Here is a 19,955-nt window from a genome sequence, read left to right as displayed (position 1 = left end):
CACCTTGTCTAGTTAAAGATCTCCCCTCCACGAGGTCAGTTTTATCTTCACTTTGTCCCTCAACCTTGTTTACTTAGCTAGAGAGAGTTGCAGATATCTATATTGTGTAGAACCCTTGTATATCTCACTAGCTCCCTGTACCTCAAAACAGTGAAATGGCACTTTTTAAAAAAAGATTTTATTTATTTATTTGACACAGAGAGAGAGATCACAAGTAGGCAGAGAGCCCAACGCAGGGCTCGATCCCAGGACCCCGAGATCGTGACCTGAGCCGAAGGCAGAGGCTTAACACAGGCGCCCCTGAAATGGCACTTTTAGCCAGGTTCTCTTCTGTCACAGAATTCAGCTCTGTGCTACCTCTGCCACTGCCTGGAGTTATAAGTCATCCCTGCCCAGGAGCCAAGAGAAAAAAAGTAGGAATGGCATAGAAATGGCCTCATGAAAGGAACACCATGGAACTCTCTTTACCTCTTGAACGTAATGCTCAGTGGGATCTTTCAATATTGGGCTATGTCCTTTCAAGATAAGCATTTTCCAAGGTATGTTACTGTTTACCAGTTACCATCATAGCCATTTGCTTATTTGACCTTTTCAACAATGCTATGAAGTAGATAGGCATTATTATTCCCACTTTACAGATGAGAAGACTGAAGCTCTGAAAGGGGATGAGAACTTCTCAAAACCTCTACTGTTTAAAAAACGACCCCAGATTGAAACCAAGATTTTTGAGTAAATTATTCTCACTTCACTGTGATTGAGACACATTCTACCAAATGGTCTCTGATTCAAAAATGTCCCAAGTTAGTGACTCTTTCCTCAAAGGCTCTAGAACCAACCACATTGAACCTACTGGGGACATCCTTGGAATAAATTGTGCTTATAGCCCTGGGGCTTTGCCTTCTTTGCCCAGTCAGCTGGAGCCCAAGAGGGGACTACTACAATTGCTTGCAAATCTGAGGCATCACCTAACCACAGTGATGATTTGGCTCTGGTCCATGCTAGCCTCTGGTGAGACCCAGTCCTTCTGGCTGAAGCTAAGGCGTGAGGAGACAGGCTATCATTACAACCATTTTAAAAACAACACATATACCAAAACAAAACAAAACTTTATTTACAATTGAAAACTTAAACAGAAAATCTTGGGTTCTGAATCTGTGACACTTCCAAGGTCTCTTGATCAAAAAGGGCTGCAGCAGGCAGGGAAGCAAACACAGGGGCAATCCGGATTATCTTACTCAAGAGCGTCACCCAGAGCAAGGAAGGTCCACAATGGCAGAGAGGTGAAGGTCTGTTAGGGATGGAAGAGATAAGCAGCTCAGAGGCACTGGAAGGGGACATTCCATGAGAGACAATACTCCTAGCTCTTCTCTACACTCCTAACCTGCTTTTCCCAGAAGAGCAGAACTGGTCTGACTCTTGCCCTCCGTCAGACCTTTGGTTCCCCAGCATAAAGTTGAGAAGTATACTACACAAGAACAAAAAGAAAGAAACTAACATTTATGGCTGCACATATCATCTCATTTATTTACCATTCACAAATTCTGTGTATATATTATCTGTAATCAAGCAAAAGAGGAAACTAGGGTCCCAAGGGGTTTAATGGCTTGATGAGGCTTCCTGGTCTACTTGGCTCCAAAGTCTGTGTGCCTTTTGCCAGACTTCGATGCTCTCTGTGGAGCTCTAGAACAAAGAGCAATCCTTCCTCCTTACAGGTTTTGGTTCCAGTGCTATAGAGAAAGTAAAGTCCACACCCTCTGTTTATGGCCTTGGTAGTTAGTGTTACTTAATGAACGGAGTGAGTACACTCAGAAACTACTCCGTCTCCCTCCCCCTACACATGGCCACCCCCCTTTTCCTCCAGGGAACAAAGAGTCCTGGTGTCATACTGCAGGCTCAGGCTTAGAAGTTTAATCCTGGACCCCCAAGCAGAATATAAAGAACTGCATAAATGCACTTTGTAAGTTCCATGGTGCCCCAGGACCCAAGCTCTCTCCTAGACCAGGCACTGTGTTAGTCAGCATGGTTCCTGCCTCAAGGTGTTCTGTCTAGAGAAAACCAGGCCAACACATCTGTGATATGCTATGTTAACTGCTGTATACAGAAATGAACCAAGTACTGGGAGAGCACCCAGCAAGGCACCGCTGACTGTCCCAGACCTAGACCTAGGAGGAGATGGAGGGACCAGGGAGCGATTCAGACTGATGTCAGCCACATGCCTGGGAGCAGCTGGGTGCAACTAGAATCAGTTAAACTACGTAGATACAGTACGTATTTCTATCACGAGATACATGCTCAATATGGAAAATTCAAGCACATATGGGACAATAGAAATGGGGGGACAAAAACCTCTTGCTATCTCTGTACTACACAAGTAACCGTTACTAACAGTTGGCTGTACTTCACTATAGTAACTTCTGAAATAGTAATTCAAATGTACTAAATATTGACTTTGTCACTTAACATACCCTAAAAATCTGCTGATACATACAGATCTACTTTTTTTTTTTTTTAAGGCTATGTGGTATTTCACCAACTGGCATACCTCAACGTGTGTGAGATCTGATTAAGATGCTGGGTGCTCGGCCTTTGTACTGGATGGGACTGGAATGAAGCCATTCTCCCCTCCCCTCCCTTTATAGCTGGCAGGGTGTCTCTCTTTCAGGGCAGGGAACAACAGTGTCACACAGCCAGCAGGCATGCAAATATTTGCTGCCAAGTCTCTAGCACTCCCTACACCTGTATTTTCACGTGGAAACTTGTCTGTCGCCTGGCCTGCTGCAGTGGACACCTCACTGCCCTCAGCTTCTCCTCCACATTGCTGCCAGAGTCCCCTATGGAATAAGAAAATTCAATCACAGTGTTCTCCTGCTCAAAATCCTCCAGTGGCTCCTGCTGGCCTGGCTCTTTTTGGAGGGCTGGACTGGGCTCCCTTTTGACAATCTCTGGAGTCCGATGAACTCTCACCCCAGGGGAAAAAAAAATGTGCCCACTGCCCGAAGCCCACTCTCAGGATAACACATGAGTATCTCAGCCTGCACTGGTTCTCCCAGCTGGCCCTGGCCTCCTCCAGCCTTACCTCTTACCCTTTGCTAATATGGAATTAAGTGGTTTCCCTTATACTTCCTGCAGTTTCCTGCTTTTGCTCATGTTGTTCCCTCTGCCTGGAATGCCCTTCCATTTTAGCCACCTGAGAAGTTCTCTTCGTTCAACTCAGCCACAGCATCCTCTCTTCTGTAGTCCTCTCAGACGCTCCAGGAGCTCCAGCTTTCCTCACTCTGCTCTGAAGCCTCCAGTACAAGGCTTTACTGTGCTGCCATGGCCAGTCTCCCCAGAGACAGTTCCTTAAGGCAGGAACTGGGCTTTTTAAATTTGCAGCTGCCTATGCTGCACAGGACCCATCTTATTCCAACAGTGCATAGTTGTGGAAGGAATGAAGGATTGGTCCCTGTGCCACCAACATGTCCCATCATCTTCCTCTGTAGGACTATATCGCGTCTATGGGTAATCCCATAATGGGAGACAGGGCTTCCTAAAGCTCGGTCATTCCCACAGCACCTTCACCACGGTTTTAGCCACCATCCACAGGCACAATTTTTTAACCTAATCACCATATGACCTTTAATAATGCCTCACGATAAAATGGTGTGTCGCATTAATTACATATTTTTTTCTAAGATGCAATGTTAAAGGATACTCATCACAGTACTGCCTACAGCAGTGCGAACCCTGTTTCTCTGGTAAGAAGCATCTGAGATGCTTGTTATAGACATAGCTATCCTGGATCCTACCTCAAACTCACTCAAACTCTCCAGGGAAGGGATCTGGGAATTAGTTGCTTTAACAAATGCTCCCAAGTGATTGGCTTCTTTAGGGAAATTTGGGAAACAATGACAGAAGAAAGCAACCTACTGCTTGCTACAGGTACCAGGCTTAGGGTTAACTGGTAGAGCAGCAATTCAGACTAGCTGGGCTGCCAGAGCTCACAGCCACTCCCTTTTCCAAGAGACTCTGAAGCTTTCCAAACAGAAGCTCCACCAGCCCCCAAGTGGTTGTAAGTAGCAAAGAACCTGATCCAGATTACAGCAGGAGAATCCCGGGGGCCAAGGTTCACTTCTGGATTCCTAACCAAATGCATCATAAAAAGCTTTCACAGGACCCACTGAGATAAAACCATGGTCTCTATATTGAGAGTTGAACAGAAAACTTCCTGTTCGCTAAAACCAAAGTCAGGACCTAAGGCAAAACCAGAAAAAGCTTTAGGAGTGCTTCCTGGGGAGGTAGAGCTGATCATGTCACTGAGCTGTCTTCTATCTCCTTCCCGTCTTCTTTTATTTCCAGTGCCTAGACACAAGGCCTCCCGTGCGTGATTAGGTGATATCTTGATTTGAATGCAGCAGATTCCTGCGGGACCAGTGCCACCAAGAGAGGATCACCTTCTGGGTCTTTTCTGATTGGAATATGGTGGCTTTTCGATTAAAAAGCAGGCTCTGTTATCCCACTACAGTCTTGCATTAGCATCTGCTGAGTGCTGGTTAGAAATGCAAAATCTCTGGCCCCATCCGGACCCACTGAGTGAGAATCAGCATTTTAATAAGATCTCCTGGTGATTCATACGTGCATTAACGTTTGAGAATACTGCCCAACAGGGTCTAAAACCAGCATTTATATTAGCTGTTAGCCATTATATTGCCCCGGACAACCTGAGGGATCTGAGGGATCTGAAACACTCCCATATGGCAAGAGAAATTATGGGATGATACTCTGCTCCCCAGGGAATTAATCTCCACTTTTCCTTCCTTTCTCCCAAATCACATTACTGAGAAACCCAAAGTGGGGACACTTTACGTCAGACTGCCACCTAAATTCCCTAACACCTTAAAACTTATGATAAAGATTTTTGGGAAAGTTAAATGAGATAATTCAAGTTCTTAACTCAATATTTGAGCACAAGAAGTATGCAATAAACAACTGCCATTATGATACTGCCTCTAAGTATTAGCTATGAAAGATTCAGTGCTGAGCAAGTCACGGGTAGAAAACTGAATTGGAAGTACCACACTTATATTTAATTAAAATTAAATAAAAAATTCAGTCCTTCAGTCACGTCAGCCACATATTTCAAGTGCTCAACTGTCTCATGTGGCTGGAGCTGCATGATGGACACACAGATATCGAATATTTCCACCATCACAGGAAGGAATTTCTATTGGACAGTTCTGGTCTAAGAAGCTTCTGAAACGTCAAATGGCCCTTGTGGAATTTGTTCTGCTTGGGTTGTAGGCTGAGAAGAGAGGCTTCCTCAGGGGCAAAGGTTTACTTTGCCCTTTGCTAATAAGAGACGAGGAAGGGACGGTTGTGATCACCACCCTCAGGAATCAAGCCCTCGACAAGGATTTCCATTAACTTTCTAGAAGGGACTCAGAAAAATACAGAAAAGCCCCAATCAAAAAATTTCTTAAACACTGTTCTTTTTTTTAATCTCTGTCCTCTGGTAGTGATCAGTAGTCAATCCTTAGAAGGAAAAGGACCTAGTAGCTCAACTCAGGTTCAGCAAGGAGAAGGAGGGAAATGCTAGCCACTACTGAAGGAGGAGAACAGGCTGAGCCCTAGGGATCTCCTAGGCAGGAAAGAAAGCTCAGGGTGTCAACTGTGCCTCAGAAGGGAGTATTTATTTGGCTGGAGAAGAGAGGACCACGTGCAGTTTCTAGCACACACTTGTGCATGCCTGCCTCTGCATTTGCTCATACCAGTTCTCTGCCTAAAATGCCTGACATTCTCTCTCTCTATTAACTCATGTAATAAATTTTTGATGAATGCCTGTAAGTGCCAGATGCTGTTAACACAGAGTAAGTCACAGATAGAGGTATATACAGTTATTAAAATGGTCTGGCATTTGACTAGATCTCCATTCAGAAAAAAAGGCAGAGAGGGGTGCCTGGGTGGCTCAGTCGTTAAGTGTCTGCCTCCAGCTCAGGTCATGATCCCAGGGTCCTGGGATTCAGCCCTGCACATGGTTCCCTGCTTGGCGGGAAGCCTGCTTCTCCCTCTCCCACTCCCTCTGCTTGTGTTCCCTCTCTCACTGTATCTCTCTCTGTCCAACAAATCAATAAACTATTTTTTAAAAAAGAAAGTAAAAAAAGAAAAAAAGGCAGAGAAAAGAAAAATAGACTCTAGGTAATTTTAAAGTATATAAGTAAAACCATAGAAATATTAAAAAAATACAAAAGACTAACTTATGATCTGAGATACTAAGGACCTTCCTAAAACAAGATAAAACCACAAAAGCCGTAAGAGAAAAGACTGATAATTTTGACCTCATCAAAATTTACAGTTTCTTTCTTTCTTTTTTTTTTTTTTTTAATTTACAGTTTCTGTTTAACAAAGGATATCACCAAAGTTAAGATAAGCAACACAACGTCAGTTTTTGCTTAAAATGTGTTCTGGACAAAACAGTCACAACATTGAACTGTTCAAATCGTCAGAGGATAAAATAAGCTATATGCTACAAACACAGCATATTGTCAGTTTGTTTTCATATGAAGTAGTTTTATGTGATGGAAGAGGAAGTCTTCAAGACATCTGCCAAATGGAAAACAAATGAACAAAACAGTATGATGACATTTAGGAAAAACAAAACCGCCCCAAATAAGATAGGCATAGGGAAGGCCCTGATGGTCATACATCAGACTGAAAGCAGTTACCTCCTGGGACAGAAGTGGGATTGGATGGGGAGGACAGGCAATGACAAGGACTTGGAACTGTTTTCTTGAGATTATATTATGTTATTTTTAAGATTAAAAACAACCAAATAAAATATGTGAACCTTCACTGAATTTTTCTTTTTTAGAGCTATTAAAGTTACTATGTGGACAGCTGGGGAAGTTGGAACATGTATATTAAATAATATTACTGTGGTCATGTAGGATGCTATTTTTAGGAGTTGTTTGCTGAAGTATTTAGGGGTAAAGTGTCAAGAAGTCTTCAACTTTCAAATGGGAAAGAAATAAAACGATGGAAGGAATGAAGGTAAAAAGGAGGGAAAGAAGGGGAGCAGGAGAGAGGAGAGGGAAGAAGGGAGAGAAAAAACCAATGTCAAAGTAAAATGGTAACACAAGAATCTTAACCATTGGTAAACCTGGGCAAAAGGGAAATGGGTGTTCAGTATACTTTTCTTCCAAGTTTTCTGCAGGTTTGAGAATTAGAAAGAAAGAAGAAAGGAAGGAAGGAAGGAAGGGAGGGGGAGAGAGAAAAGCAAGGCAAAAGGCACCACCACCCCACACCTAGCTGAAGTGATCAATTTCTCCCTTGAACTCTGATAACATTTAGCAACGTCAGTTATATTACTAGTGATCACCTCTGAGATTGTGTCTTATTCCCTTTAAGCTCCTGAAAGACAGAGGCATTTTTCAACTCTTTGTCACCCAGCACAGAGCAGGCAGTGGCAAGTATGGGGAGGAAGTGAGCTGGTGCAGGCTGGGAAATAGGTTGCGTTCACTTATGAGTCTGGCAGATACAAAGTCAGGCCCTGGAAATGAGCAATGAGCATCACTTCCTTTTTTTTTTTTAGATTTTACTTATTTATTTGAGAGAGAGAGCAAGCACAGAGGGAGAGTGAAAGGAAGAAGCAGACTCTCCACTGACCAGGGAGCCCAACTGGGGGCTTAATCCCAGAACCCTGGGATCATGACCTGAGCCGAAGGCAGAAGCTTAACTGACCGAGCCCCCCAGGCACACTGAGCATCAGTTCCAATGAAAGAGGCACGACGGCTGTGTCTCCCAGCTGCCCAGCCTGCTCCCAGCCTGGAGTCGCCCAGGGGTGGAGCCAGGTTCTGCCAGCAGGGGCACAGGAAAGAACTAGAGTCTGACAGTGCTATGAGACAGATCACTGGCTTTCAGGTTGATACTTTGTAGACGACAAAGTGGTAGAAAAGTTAAATGCCCTAATAAACTTTTTTCTTCTGATCCTTACAAGGAGCCTAAGAAAGCTATTGTCCCCATTTGACAGATAAGGAAACGGGCTCAGAAAAGGGAAGTGATTTCCCCAAAGTCACACAGACAGGAAATGGGGCTCAATCCCATGTTTTCAAGTCTATAGTTCCCTCCACTAGACTCCTAGTCTGGGGGAATGCTGGGGACTCCTAACCAGGAGAAAGTCACACGTACCTGATTAGTCTTGCTCTGGACTACATCTCCCCACACTGTGAGATCACCACAGGCAGCTTGGGCTTATTGTTGGGGCCTGTGGGAACATTCTAGGAGAGAAAGCACAGTGGAGATTCATCGACTCAGACACACACACTCACCAAACACATAGGGATGCCTGCCAGCCCCCGTGCTAAGGACTGAGGACTCAGGGACTGAAATGTTAATAGTCCATGTCCTAGCTGAAGGGTAAAGATAATCCAGATCAAAGAGAAAATGTCCAACATTTAAAAAAATCAAACCTATGATATGAAACAATGCAGTAAATTATAAGACAGAGTTGACACAACAGAGCAGAGGAAGCAACCACTGCTTACACAGGGGACACTTGAGCTGGGCCTTGGAGGATGAATGGGATCCCACTGGAAGGAAAAGTAGAAGAGCATTCCAGTAGAGAAAATAGCACAGGCAAACGCTCAGAGGCAGGAATGTGTATGGCATATTCCCAGGAGAGCTAGTAGCCTGACGAGACTGGAATACGGACGCAGCAGTGGCAGAAGGGGCTGTGGAGACATAGCGGGGCCCAGGTCATGAAGGACCTTGGCTTCACTGCTGAGTAAGATTTTATCAAGTAGGTGAAGGGGCCACCAGAAGCCAAACCTCAGTGAGCACCAGAGGGGCAAACTTCAGGCCAGAAAAATGTGGGGGGGGGCGGCTTGGACTCCTCGTTCTTTCTGAGGGAGCCCAAGTAACTGGAGGCAGTAAAGACAGGGCCTAACACTCTCATGTTACTAGACTAGAACGGCCAAGATAGAGGAAATCAAAACAGGACTCACCTCGATCTTTCGCATCACTAGAAGTCCATCAATGATTTTTCCTGTAGGAAGAGTATGAACTAGACTTTATTTTTCTCATTTGCATAGCACTCTCCAGCTTCCAATGTCCACTCTTAGCCAGCATCTCATTGGAATCTCATACTACCATCAGAAAACTGAGATTTGATGGAAGTGAAATGATTTGCCCAAGGTCAGAGATAAGAAGGAGTAGCGGACTAGGTTTGGGCGATTGCAAAGCCCTACTGTATCGTGCTCCCTCTGTGTGGCATTCTTTAAGTGACACCATCCAGGTTTCCCTCCCAGACATACAGATCACCCCAGTGGTTACACACTACATCAGAAAGTCCCTCCATCCTTCTCTCTAGCATTCTAACCACAAGTTCTCCCCACCTCCCACCACTTCCACTTTCCCAGAGCAGTTACATCAGTCAAGCACTCTTGGGACTAGAGTCTGAGGACTGGCTCCTTTAGAAGTCCCACTCTGTGTGAACAGGGCCCGGACTCTGGGACAGGAAGAGGACTCACCAAACACTACGTGTTTCCCATCCAGCCAATCACATTTAGAGCAGGTGATGAAGAACTGGCAGCCATTTGTACTGGGACCACTGTTTGCCTGACAGAAACCAAGTATACCTTCAGTGAGTTTGCCTGGCCATGCTAGTCAAAGGGCAAGATTCTCAGGTCATGATCCCAAGGTCCCAGGATCGAGCCCCACATCAGACTCCCTGTTCAGTGGAGAGCCTGCTCCTCCCTCTCCCTCTATCTGCTGCTCCCCGTGCTTCTGCTCTCTTTCTCTATCTCTGACAAACAAATAAAATTGTAAAGAAAAAAAAAAAAAAGATTCCCCAAAGAGCCTGTAGCCCTGATTCCTTTCTTTCTTTCAGCAAACCTTACTAACTAACTACTCTAAACCAGGTCCTAAGCTAGGATCCAAAGATACCGAGAGAAACAGGATACATAATCACTGCCCTCAAGGAGCTAGATCCTTGAATAAATGTACAGTTCTCCTGCAGCCTGAATTTTTAAAATGGGAACAATTGTTCGAAGGGACTGATCTGCTGTATTTAATCCGACACTTGTTATACCTGGATTACAGTTACAAGTTAGGTACGATGGAGAAAAAGCCTGTTGCCTGTGCCATAAGCTCTTTTGACTGAATAGCTTTGTACTGCACCATAACAATGGTAATAAAAGACTGTAAGGAGGTGTGAAAAGTTGCTATGCTAGTGCCATGCTAGAAAAAGATGCTATTTAATCAATGATGCTTGCTTTTTATACCCCAAAACCTGTATTATTGAATTTTACAGGAATTAGTATTTTTTAAAAATTGAGAATCTGAAAGTCTCTAGCCCTATCCCCTCTCCTCCCCTGAAATTGTTTCTACATCATTACATTTCACAATGCATTACAAAAGAACAGGCTACGGTTATGATGCACGGAAAGGCATGGAACAGATACCGATGAATGACGAAAAGATCATCAGCATGATAGCTAACCTCTACTGGCCAGTTGCTCAACAAACACCATAGGAGAGTCATTCCTTTTAATCCTCTCAACATCCCTTTGAGATAGGTATAAATGAGAACACTGAGGCCTAGAAAGGTGATGTGACCAAACCGAGGTCACACGGTCATGAGGTCATCGTCTGGCTTCAGAGCTTACTCTTTTTTTTTTTTTTTTTAAAAGATTTTATTTGTTTATTTGACAGACAGAGATCACAAGTAGGCAGAGAGGCAGGCAGCAGAGGTGCGGGGAGCAGGCTCCCTGCTGCGCAGAGAGCCAGATGCAGGGCTCGATCCCAGGACCCTGAGATCATGACCTGAGTCGAAGGCAGAGGCTTAACCCGCTGAGCCACCCAGGCACCCCAGAACTTACTCTTGAAAGCAGTTAGCTGTACTGCTTTGTAAGGAGAGATTTGACTTTCTTATGAAGTGTACTTTTGTACTTTTTATGCTGAGACCCTGGAACTGGCTTTAATACGCTAAATTCAGGCTTTTGTACATCAGCAAGTCCAAGTCACCTTTCAGTACCACTGCCTTGCGACAGTGTCTGTCTCTGTGGACGTTTTATTGCATACTTCCATTGTTTTGGAAAAAAAGGAGTCGACCATGGGAAACTGAGAGTACTATTAAAAGCACAGGTCTCATACGATAACCATGACTGAGGCAGGACTGGAAATTATGAGACAGGTCGATAGCGGTAATCGGATGCTACGTGGATTTAAATCGGTTGGTTCTGTGTTGGGCTGTGTAGGAACAAATGTGTGCATGAAATACATTCATAGCACTGTCCAGGGGAACGCGCTCACTGCCTCACCAGGGATTTTGTGTTATACTTAGAAATGCCCCTCGTAAGATGAGGCTACTCGTGGGTTTTGTGCATGTACTTATGAACAACTCCTACCCGAAAGCAAGGGAATGCCTAAGCCAGTCAGAGGAGGCACATGCTGTGGAATGAGGCACAGGCATCCTGGGGCTCCCAATTTTTTGCTTCCTTCTTTTGACCAGTCAATCAAGCAATCACTCAATCTCCCTTGAGGCTGGTGCAGGGACACTGATTAGCAAGCAGGCAGGCAGAACAGTCATATACATTTTTATGGCTCAAGGGGCACTCTCTGCCCTCTCAGCCCCTGGGTTTGCTCATTCTCTTGAGGCAGTACAGCTCACTGCTTTCAAAGAGTAAGCGCTGGAGCCAGACGATGGCCTCATGATCATGTGACCTCGGTTTGGTCACATCACCTCCCTAGGCCTCAGTGTTCTCATTTGTACCTATCTCAAAGGGATGTTGAGAAGATTAAAAGGGATTAACCCTCCTATGGTGTTTGTTGAGCAACTGGCCAGTAGAGGTTAGCAATCACACTGACACTGACAATCTTTCCATCATTCATCGGTATCTGCTCCGTGCCTGTTTATCAGGTAGTAGGGCTTGGAGACCCCTGTGGCCCAGTCCCTGCCCTTGAGGAACTTAGAATATAGGGGAGGATGGAAACAAAAACAATTGTGCCACATGATCTGTGACAGCACAGCTTCACCAGCGTCAGCCCGAGGGAGCAGAGACCAACGTTTCATTCCATTTTCCTGACTCCTCCACAGATGGCATGCCCCTAGAAAGACCTAGCCCTCCTGGCGAAGATCCAAGCCCACCTGAGCCCACCTGCAGCATTTACTCCTGCATTTGCCCAGCCTGGCTCTCCAAAAAGGGGGCTTACACACTGTTTGCCAGGCAGGTCTCACTCAGTCCTCATGGCAGCCTCCTGACTGGCTTCTCTTACCTCCACCTCTCTATTCCCATCTGCCACTCACACCGCAGCTGGGGGCTTCTCTCTAAATCACGAAGTTGATCAACCCTGCTCAAAAAAGCATCCAGCTCACCATAACCTGTACTTCACCATAACCTCTGATTCTAGCATTTGAAGCCCTTGAGGAGCTAAACCCACTCTTCTCTCTAGTGTCTCTACTGGCCCTTCCCTTCCCCACTCACATCCTATGTCCTCATCTTCCCTCACCTTCTGTTGACCATGCCACCCTCCTCCGTGAAGCCGTGCCTGACCCCTCGGAATGACGCCTTTTATTCCATGGGGCACCCCATGGACTTTTACATACGCTGAGGGGCCCTCACCTCAATAGATGGTGGTGTGATTACCCTACGCTGGGCTTGTCAGTTTGCATGTGTGATTCCTCCACTAGATGTTAAGTGTCACAAGGGCAGGGATCAGGTCTATACCCCTGTACCCTACTCTGAGGCCTGAAACAGAGTGGGTGTTGGCAAACCTTCACTTGATGAATGCCTGCGTAGATAAGTGGAAGGGCAGTCAAGCAGGGCAGAGTGTGTGCCTGTAAATATAGGGTCTGGGGAGGGAGAATGGGGGCACTGCCAGGGAAATGGGTAATGTAGGGAGGTAGGGAGGAGACTGTAGAGTGAGAGGGAGGCAGGATGGGATGAGTAAAAAAAGGAGGGCATGATGAATAAGGGGAAGATGGGGGAGTGAGCACGCAGGAGAGTGAGCATGAGTGGGGCAGATGAGAGGGTTAAGTGGGGCAGGCGAGGGCTGAGAAAGGAGTGAGGTATGGAAGTGGGTCTAAGTAGGAAGGAGAGCAGGTCCAAAAGAGCAGGAGCAGTCAGTGAGCTCGGAGGGGGACAAGCCAGGCGGCAGCATGAGTGGACAGGTGCGGGGGGAATCCTGATGGGTGGAGCGCTGAAAGTACAACTGGCCACACTCTGAGCAACAGGCTGGATGCTGAGCACATTTCCCCGCTCAAACAGAGGTAGGAAAACACACATCAGAGTTCAACTCTGGCTCCCCAGACTGCTAGGGGCCCAGCTCAACAAAATCAAAGCCAACTGAAGAAGGAGGTGTACGTGGCAGAGGTGAGTCCTGGGACAAGTAAGAGAAGTAAAGAATTTGCTTTCATCCTAAGAGATAGCACTGGGCCTCAAGAGGGGCCCAGAACCTGGGGAATACGAATGTAACCCAAAATCTTGACTGGATCTTACTTACCATGGAAAGCAGGCCTGGAGCTGAGTGTCTGAGTTTAAAATTTTCATCTGCAAATGGCCCCCGGTAAATACTGGCAACTCCAGTACCATCTCCCTGAGCAGAAAAAAAAGGAAGTGTTCATAAGTTTTGAGTGTTGCCCCTCCTCCCCCATCCTGGAACCCAGAGGAGGGATGCTGCCGCACCAAAGCCAACTTTTTAAGGTGCGCTCTTAAGCTTAAGGTCACTTTGTGAGACACACCTCTCGGACCCTATCTTATAATCAAAGCCAGCACCATCCCAGGCAACCTGCAGCCCATGCACTGGCCAGGGCAACGCACAGGTTCAGTAAAATAGGTGACAGCTGGGCCTCTAGAAAGCTCAATTAAGACCCAGGCAGAGTAGGGAATGACAGTACAATGATCACATACATAATCCTTGCCACTCCCAAAGACTCTCATGCCTCTTGGCATATAAAATTATCCAATTAACTGACCACTATCTCCGCTCCAAGCTATGCAGGTGGATAGGCTTTTGGAAGCCTCGTCTGTGCAGATACCACCCTCTTGACCAAGGCTGATTGGTCCAAGAGAGGATGCCCAACTAATGGAGTTCCTTCTCTGGGAATTGTGAAGAAGGACTGAGGCTCTCTTTGAGGTTGAAGTTATCACGTGAGCCTGGAAGCTGCCAGTGACCATCGTCTGGTCTGAGAAGAGAAAGAGAAGGCAACATACTTGTATAGAGAACACTAGAGAAACAGAAAGAAAGAAAGGACTGCCTTGGTTCTATGTGGCCTACTAGTTCCTAGTTCGTTTCTTCCTTTGGGTTTCATGAAACACCTTATCATAAATCCCCAATTTCTGCTTAAACTAGCTTTATTAGCATTATCTCTTCGCTCTTCCAGTAACCACATGGAATAAACACTATTATTGTCCTCGTTTTCCAGGTGAGCCAACTTGAGTCAGGGTGATAAAGCAACTTGGCTACAGCCATATTTGTAGTACCTTAAACAGAATACCTGAGAGGGTGACAAAAGACCAATCTCTTCCAGCCAGTTAGCAAAGAGAAAGAATATTGGGTGCATGGCAGAAAGGAAAAGCACTGATGTAGGACAGAATCAAGGGGCCCTTACTGGGACAAAGATTACCAAAGACAATTAACATAAGCCAGACAAGGAAAAAAACTTTCAAAATCAAACTTTTATTTGATTACAAATTAATAAAACCAAGCTCTGTGTAGTAGAAAGATCTGGATGTGAGTTCCGGATCAATCCTTCATGAGCTGGAAAAGTCACTTTGCACTGCTGAGCCTCCCTTCTCTCAGCTAACAAGTGAAGATGAAATCACCTGCTCTTTACACCGCTGCCAGGAAGACCCAATCAGAAAAGACCTTGCAATTGATACGGCACTATAGTAAATGTGAACTATTTTATATATATATATATATATATATATATATATATATATATGATTTTATTCATTTATTTATTTGACTGATAGAGATCACAAGTAGGCAGAGAGGCAGGCAGAGAGAGAGAGAGGGGAGGAAGCAGGCTCCCTGCTGAGCAGAGAGCCTGATGCGGGGCTCAATCCCAGGACCCTGGGATCATGACCTGAGCCGAAGGCAGAGGCTTTAACCCACTGAGCCACCCAGGTGCCCAGAGCTATTATATCTTTAACTCCACACAAATACCTACGTACATACAGAAGAAGAGAAAAACAAGTTCACTTCCAATTTTCCAATAAACCTGGGGGACAGATCACTTCTTGCATCCTTAGCTATAATTACATTATTTATTGCTCTCCAGAAACCAGAGTAGGGAAAATGACAAAATTAATTTTTGGAGCAAACAACAGAAAGTGACTTAAAATTAATTGAATAGGAGCACCTGGGTGGCTCAGTTGGTTGAGCATCTGCCCTCAGGTCAGGTCATGATACCAGGATCCTGGTTTAACGTCCCAGTTTTACAACGTAACACACATGAGACAAACTGTATCTAAAAGCCTGGTTTGACCCAAAATCTGCCACTTTGTAACTTTACCCAGACAGGAAATAGGCCCTTTAAAAACTCCTAAGAGTTAAGCTGAATAAATATACACATGAAGGAGAAAGAACTCTCCCAGATTCAAGAAAACAGCAATTTGTCTTAACCAAATGATATTAATAAGAAAGACCACCATGCACGTGCATGCAAGTGGTTGGCTAAGGAAAAAAGTAGGTCTAAGAAGAGATATGGTTTATTTAGCACCCTCCAAGGTCAGAGAAGGAGAAGAGGCTTAGTATGAAGATACATACAGTCTAGTCACAAGAAATTTATACTTCACAGTAAAGAATTATTCTACTGGGCCCTGTTAGTAAATAGAGGAAATATCCCTCCAGAACCATCTGCCTCTGTTGTCTGATTCTTTGCCCACTAATTGATTTCTGGTGAAAAATGCAACTTTCCTGGGGCACCTGGGTGGCTCAGTGGGTTAAAGCCTCTGCCTTCGGCTCAGGTCATGGTCTTGGGGTCCTGGGATCAAGCCCCGCATCGGGATCTCTGCTCAGCAGGGAGCCTGCTTCCCTCCCTCCCTCTCTCTCAATGCCTCTCTGCCTACTTGTGATCTCTATCTGTCAAATAAATTAATAAAATCTTTTAAAAAATGCAACTTTTCAGGCACCTTGATACCAGAGGTAGAAGGGAATTAGAGCATAAGCACTGAGCTCCATGAAAAAGGACTACTGCCATTTAGAAAAAAAAAAAAAAAAATTTCATTTGATTTCAACCCAAGTGTCATGTGACTAACTAGTTTGTATCCCTAAAGGATCATCTATAGGTATGCTGGGAAAGTTCAGTTTCTGGCTCTAAAAGGCTGAAATTTGGAAGTCAGTGACTCGAAGTGCTAATGTCTTCATCTAGTGGTATAAAGAGTAGTAGCAAGTAACTCTAAAGGACATTCCTACCCCCCCCCCCAACTTACTCCTTCAGAAAACTTCGCTACTGTAGCGAGCCTTAGGACTGAGTCCTGTAGTAGAAGTAGTAGTAGCAGCAATAACAAAAAACAGTATCCCTAAAGGGCTTTGATAGTAAAGAAGTAGTACTTACATTAACAAAATCCCCACCCTGAATCATGAAATCCTTTATGACCCTGAAACAAAGTATAAAGGATCCTGAGAGAAGGTTCTGTCATTTAGAAAAACATTGCTTTAGTCATTATCCTTTAGATTAACATTGATTTAAAAATAAAATGTTTATCACTCTGGCTTTTAATAAGCCTTCAAATCAATTGTTGAGTTCACAAAAACATTCCTTCTTAAGATCTTGGAACTGTCCTATGGTTTTACTTCCCACTAAAGAGATGAATCCCCAAAGGAAGTAATTCTAAAAGCCTGCAGGATGGCTTGCCAAGGCCTTACCTGTGGAAGGTGCTCCCTTTGTAGCCTATCGGAACTCCATCTTTTCTATAACCAAAAAGAAAGAAACTTGGAATGATGATAGGTAATCAGAGGCCTGTCCAGTTTACCACCCACTAGAGCCAAGGAACTCTCCTAAAGATGGTCGGGAGAAGAGAAATAAAGAAGGCAAATGAACTGAAGATATTGGGGTATTACCTTCTATTACTGTCACCAGCAATCATTCAAGGCCTGCTGATGGTTCCCCAAAACCCCACCGCAGCCCCAGGACATCCTTGAGGAGCAAGCAGAGAAATCGACAATGTCTGACACTGACCTGAATTCTCCAGTGCAGAACTGCCTTAAAGGGAAAAGAGTGAACGAATCAGTTACCATGGCATCACAGCTGAGGGCATTCCTATTCGGGTGGGGATGGGGGGGGGGCACAGACATTAGCGCCAGAAAGCCCACCAACGGGCCAGCCGACGTCCAGACACCTAAGCATGCAAGTTAACAACAAAATTGATATGGGAAGAGTAAAAACGGTCACTATACAGAGCGCTACAGAGAAGACTCCGATCTCAAGGGCAGCGAGTAGACAGACAGAGGCAGGCAGAGGATAACGCCTAACCGGTTCCAGCTTCTGGTTCGGTTAACCCAGCAGAGCTGGAACATCTCCTTACCTAAAATTCTCGGCCGTCTTAGGCACAACGTCCGCAAACAGCTCGATCTTCATGCGGCCAACTTCCTGCAAGCGGCGGGAGATGGTCAGAATGCCTGGTCCAAGACCATGAAGGCCTCCGCGAGCAGGAACTGGAGCGGCTGACCCCTCTTCGCCCCCATGCCACTCGGTCTCTACCACCTCCACCTCCACAGCCTCTCCTTTCGCGCCGTCCAGTCCCTCCCGCTGCGCGGCGCTAGGATGGGCAAGACTTCTCCCCTTCCCGTGCCCGTGCCCCTGCCCCGCAGGTCGGTAGGTTCTGGACCAGTTTCGTTTCCTGGATTCTCCAGTCCGCTATCCCTGGGTGGGTGAGATCTTCCCGGCTGGTCCCGTGAAGTGTCCCTTCGGCGCCGTGGCTGCATGGACCTCACCTGGCCGCCAATGCTGACATCAAAGAACACCACGGGATTGACAGGGCTTGAATTTGCCACCGCCATGGCTGCGACCCGGAAGCAGAAGACCGAGGCGTGGGTTCCGGCGAACCTAATCCCCCGCTTCGCGGGTTTACGTGCCGGCGCAGGCGCAAGACGCAACGAAAGCCAGGCCCCGCCCCCGGAAGTCCCTCCCTGCCCCGGCTGCCAAGAGCTCTGTACCTCCCGTGCCGAAACCGGGCGTTGTGGCAGTACGTGGGACCAGGACCTCTGAGCTATCCTACGTGCGACCGGTCTGATCCCTGCCCATTAGTCTGTGAGCCCCACGAAGGCACTTGGAATAGCCTGGTATATGTAGCCCTTCGGTTAAGTCAGTACACCAGAATTTTATTTCTAGTTCTGCCACAAGCTTCCACTCTTGCCACCTACAATTCATTCCTGTAGAGCGGCTAGAGCTTTTTAAATAAATCTGCTTATAAATCATCCCTGGCTTCCCATATTTAGAATAAAATCCAATTCCTTAAATACAAAGGCCTACATTACATTATCTGGCCACACATATCTGGTCTCATCCTGTATCACCCTCAATTATGATTCTCTGGTTTTTCTGTCCCTTGAGGTCATGGAGATTGATACTCTCTTTAGAGTCTTGGTAACAGCTGTTGACAGTCTTTAACACTCTTCTAGATCTTAATGAAGGTAGGGAGTGCTCCTTGTAGCTCAGGGCTCAGCTCAGCGGTCGGTCACTTAACCTAAAGCAGCCCATAGTCACTCCTGCAGTTGCATCACTGGTTTATTTTCCTCTTGCCACACACCATCCAAAATTATATGGTCTGTCACCCCCCCCCGGTGTGTCCCTGTTGCACACACATATCTATCTTCCAACCTAATAGCATATTAACTCCAGAAAAGCAGAAACTGTCTTCACAGGTGTAGCTCTAACGCCTACTATTGAATAGCCCATAGTAGGGATTCAATAAATAGATTCAATGAATTGAGTGAAAGAAGGTGACCTTGGGCAAGGTTTGGAGTCAGAGCATGTATCTGTTATCATTATGTCCTATATCCATTGATCATCCCTTCTGGGTCAGTCATCTGAGGAAGTAAGAGTTACATATAAAAATTCAATATCTCAACTCACAGTGTCTTTTTAATTTTTGGTTACTTTTCCTTTCCTCTTGGTCTCCTCTATCTCCAGTTGAAGAGGAAGAAGAAAGAGGAGGAGAAAAAGGATGGGAAGAAAGAACAGCAGGAATCACCCTTTAGTATAGCTTATAGCAGCTATTTTAAAATAAATTTTTTGAATTGTTTAAATATCCAATGTTGATGAGATTGTGGAAAAACCAGTACAAAGTGCCAGTGAAAACAAATGATACCACCTAGCATTTCTTAAGTAGCTACTAAGTTCTAAATATACATTTCATTTCATTTGGTCCTCACAACTATATGGGACAGGAACGACTACTGTTCCCATTTTATGGATCAAGAAGTTTAAAGATGCTGACTATAGGGGCACCTGGGTGGCTCAGTTGGTTAAGCATCCCACTCAGTCTCAGCTCAGGTCTTGATTACAGGGTCGTGAAAGCCCCACACTTGGCTCCATGCTGGGCATGGAGCCTACTTAATAAAGAAAAAGAAAAGAAAAGAAAAAAATAAAGAGGTTGACTACAGAAACATCATGTTGACTTTTTTTTTTAAAGCAACACAAGTGAAATACCAAACTATATAACATTTGTATCCTCTGACCCAATTATGTCAATTGTTTCAGAATAACTCAAGAGAAAAAGAAGAGCTACATTCACAAAGACTTTCACTACAGCTTAATTTCAAATAGTGAAAAAGTAGAAACAACTTGAATGCAAACAATGAGAGAATTTATAAACATGATGTGGCTACTGAAGGAATAATTACGAAGACTATTAAAATATTGAAAAATGTTTTATGGTATGTTAAACTAAAAATCAGACTGTGAAAATGAACATACAACATAACAATCACTTAAAATATATGCATTTGATAAAATTTGTTTCTAAATTTAA

At 45.0% G+C, this 19,955-nt stretch overlaps 1 protein-coding gene across 3 annotated transcripts; it reads right to left on the bottom strand.

The window, feature by feature from the left end:
• Positions 1-1,087: 1,087 nt before the first annotated feature.
• On the bottom strand, positions 1,088-18,027 carry PPIH (peptidylprolyl isomerase H). 3 transcript variants are annotated; one of them, XM_044237984.1, is made up of 10 exons: positions 17,917-18,027; positions 17,508-17,572; positions 17,162-17,242; positions 16,849-16,893; positions 16,538-16,580; positions 13,477-13,569; positions 9,504-9,591; positions 8,979-9,019; positions 8,164-8,252; positions 1,088-1,288 (listed from the first exon to the last, which is right to left on the bottom strand). In XM_044237984.1, exons 1-9 carry the CDS (start codon positions 17,980-17,982, stop codon positions 8,184-8,186), a joined length of 591 nt encoding a protein of 196 aa, XP_044093919.1. In that variant the 5' UTR covers positions 17,983-18,027; the 3' UTR covers positions 1,088-1,288; positions 8,164-8,183. The 3 variants fall into 3 exon arrangements, with proteins under 3 accessions (XP_044093919.1, XP_044093922.1, XP_044093920.1); XM_044237987.1 differs by having other exon boundaries at positions 17,162-17,185; XM_044237985.1 differs by lacking the exon at positions 1,088-1,288 and adding an exon at positions 6,318-6,579.
• Positions 18,028-19,955: the final 1,928 nt, after the last annotated feature.

The sequence above is a fragment of the Neovison vison genome, chromosome 2 (assembly GCF_020171115.1).
Source record: "Neovison vison isolate M4711 chromosome 2, ASM_NN_V1, whole genome shotgun sequence".
NCBI classification, from domain to species: domain Eukaryota; kingdom Metazoa; phylum Chordata; class Mammalia; order Carnivora; family Mustelidae; genus Neogale; species Neogale vison.
The sequence above is the reverse complement of the archived record's forward strand: the minus strand, read 5'-3'. Positions and strand labels throughout refer to the sequence as shown.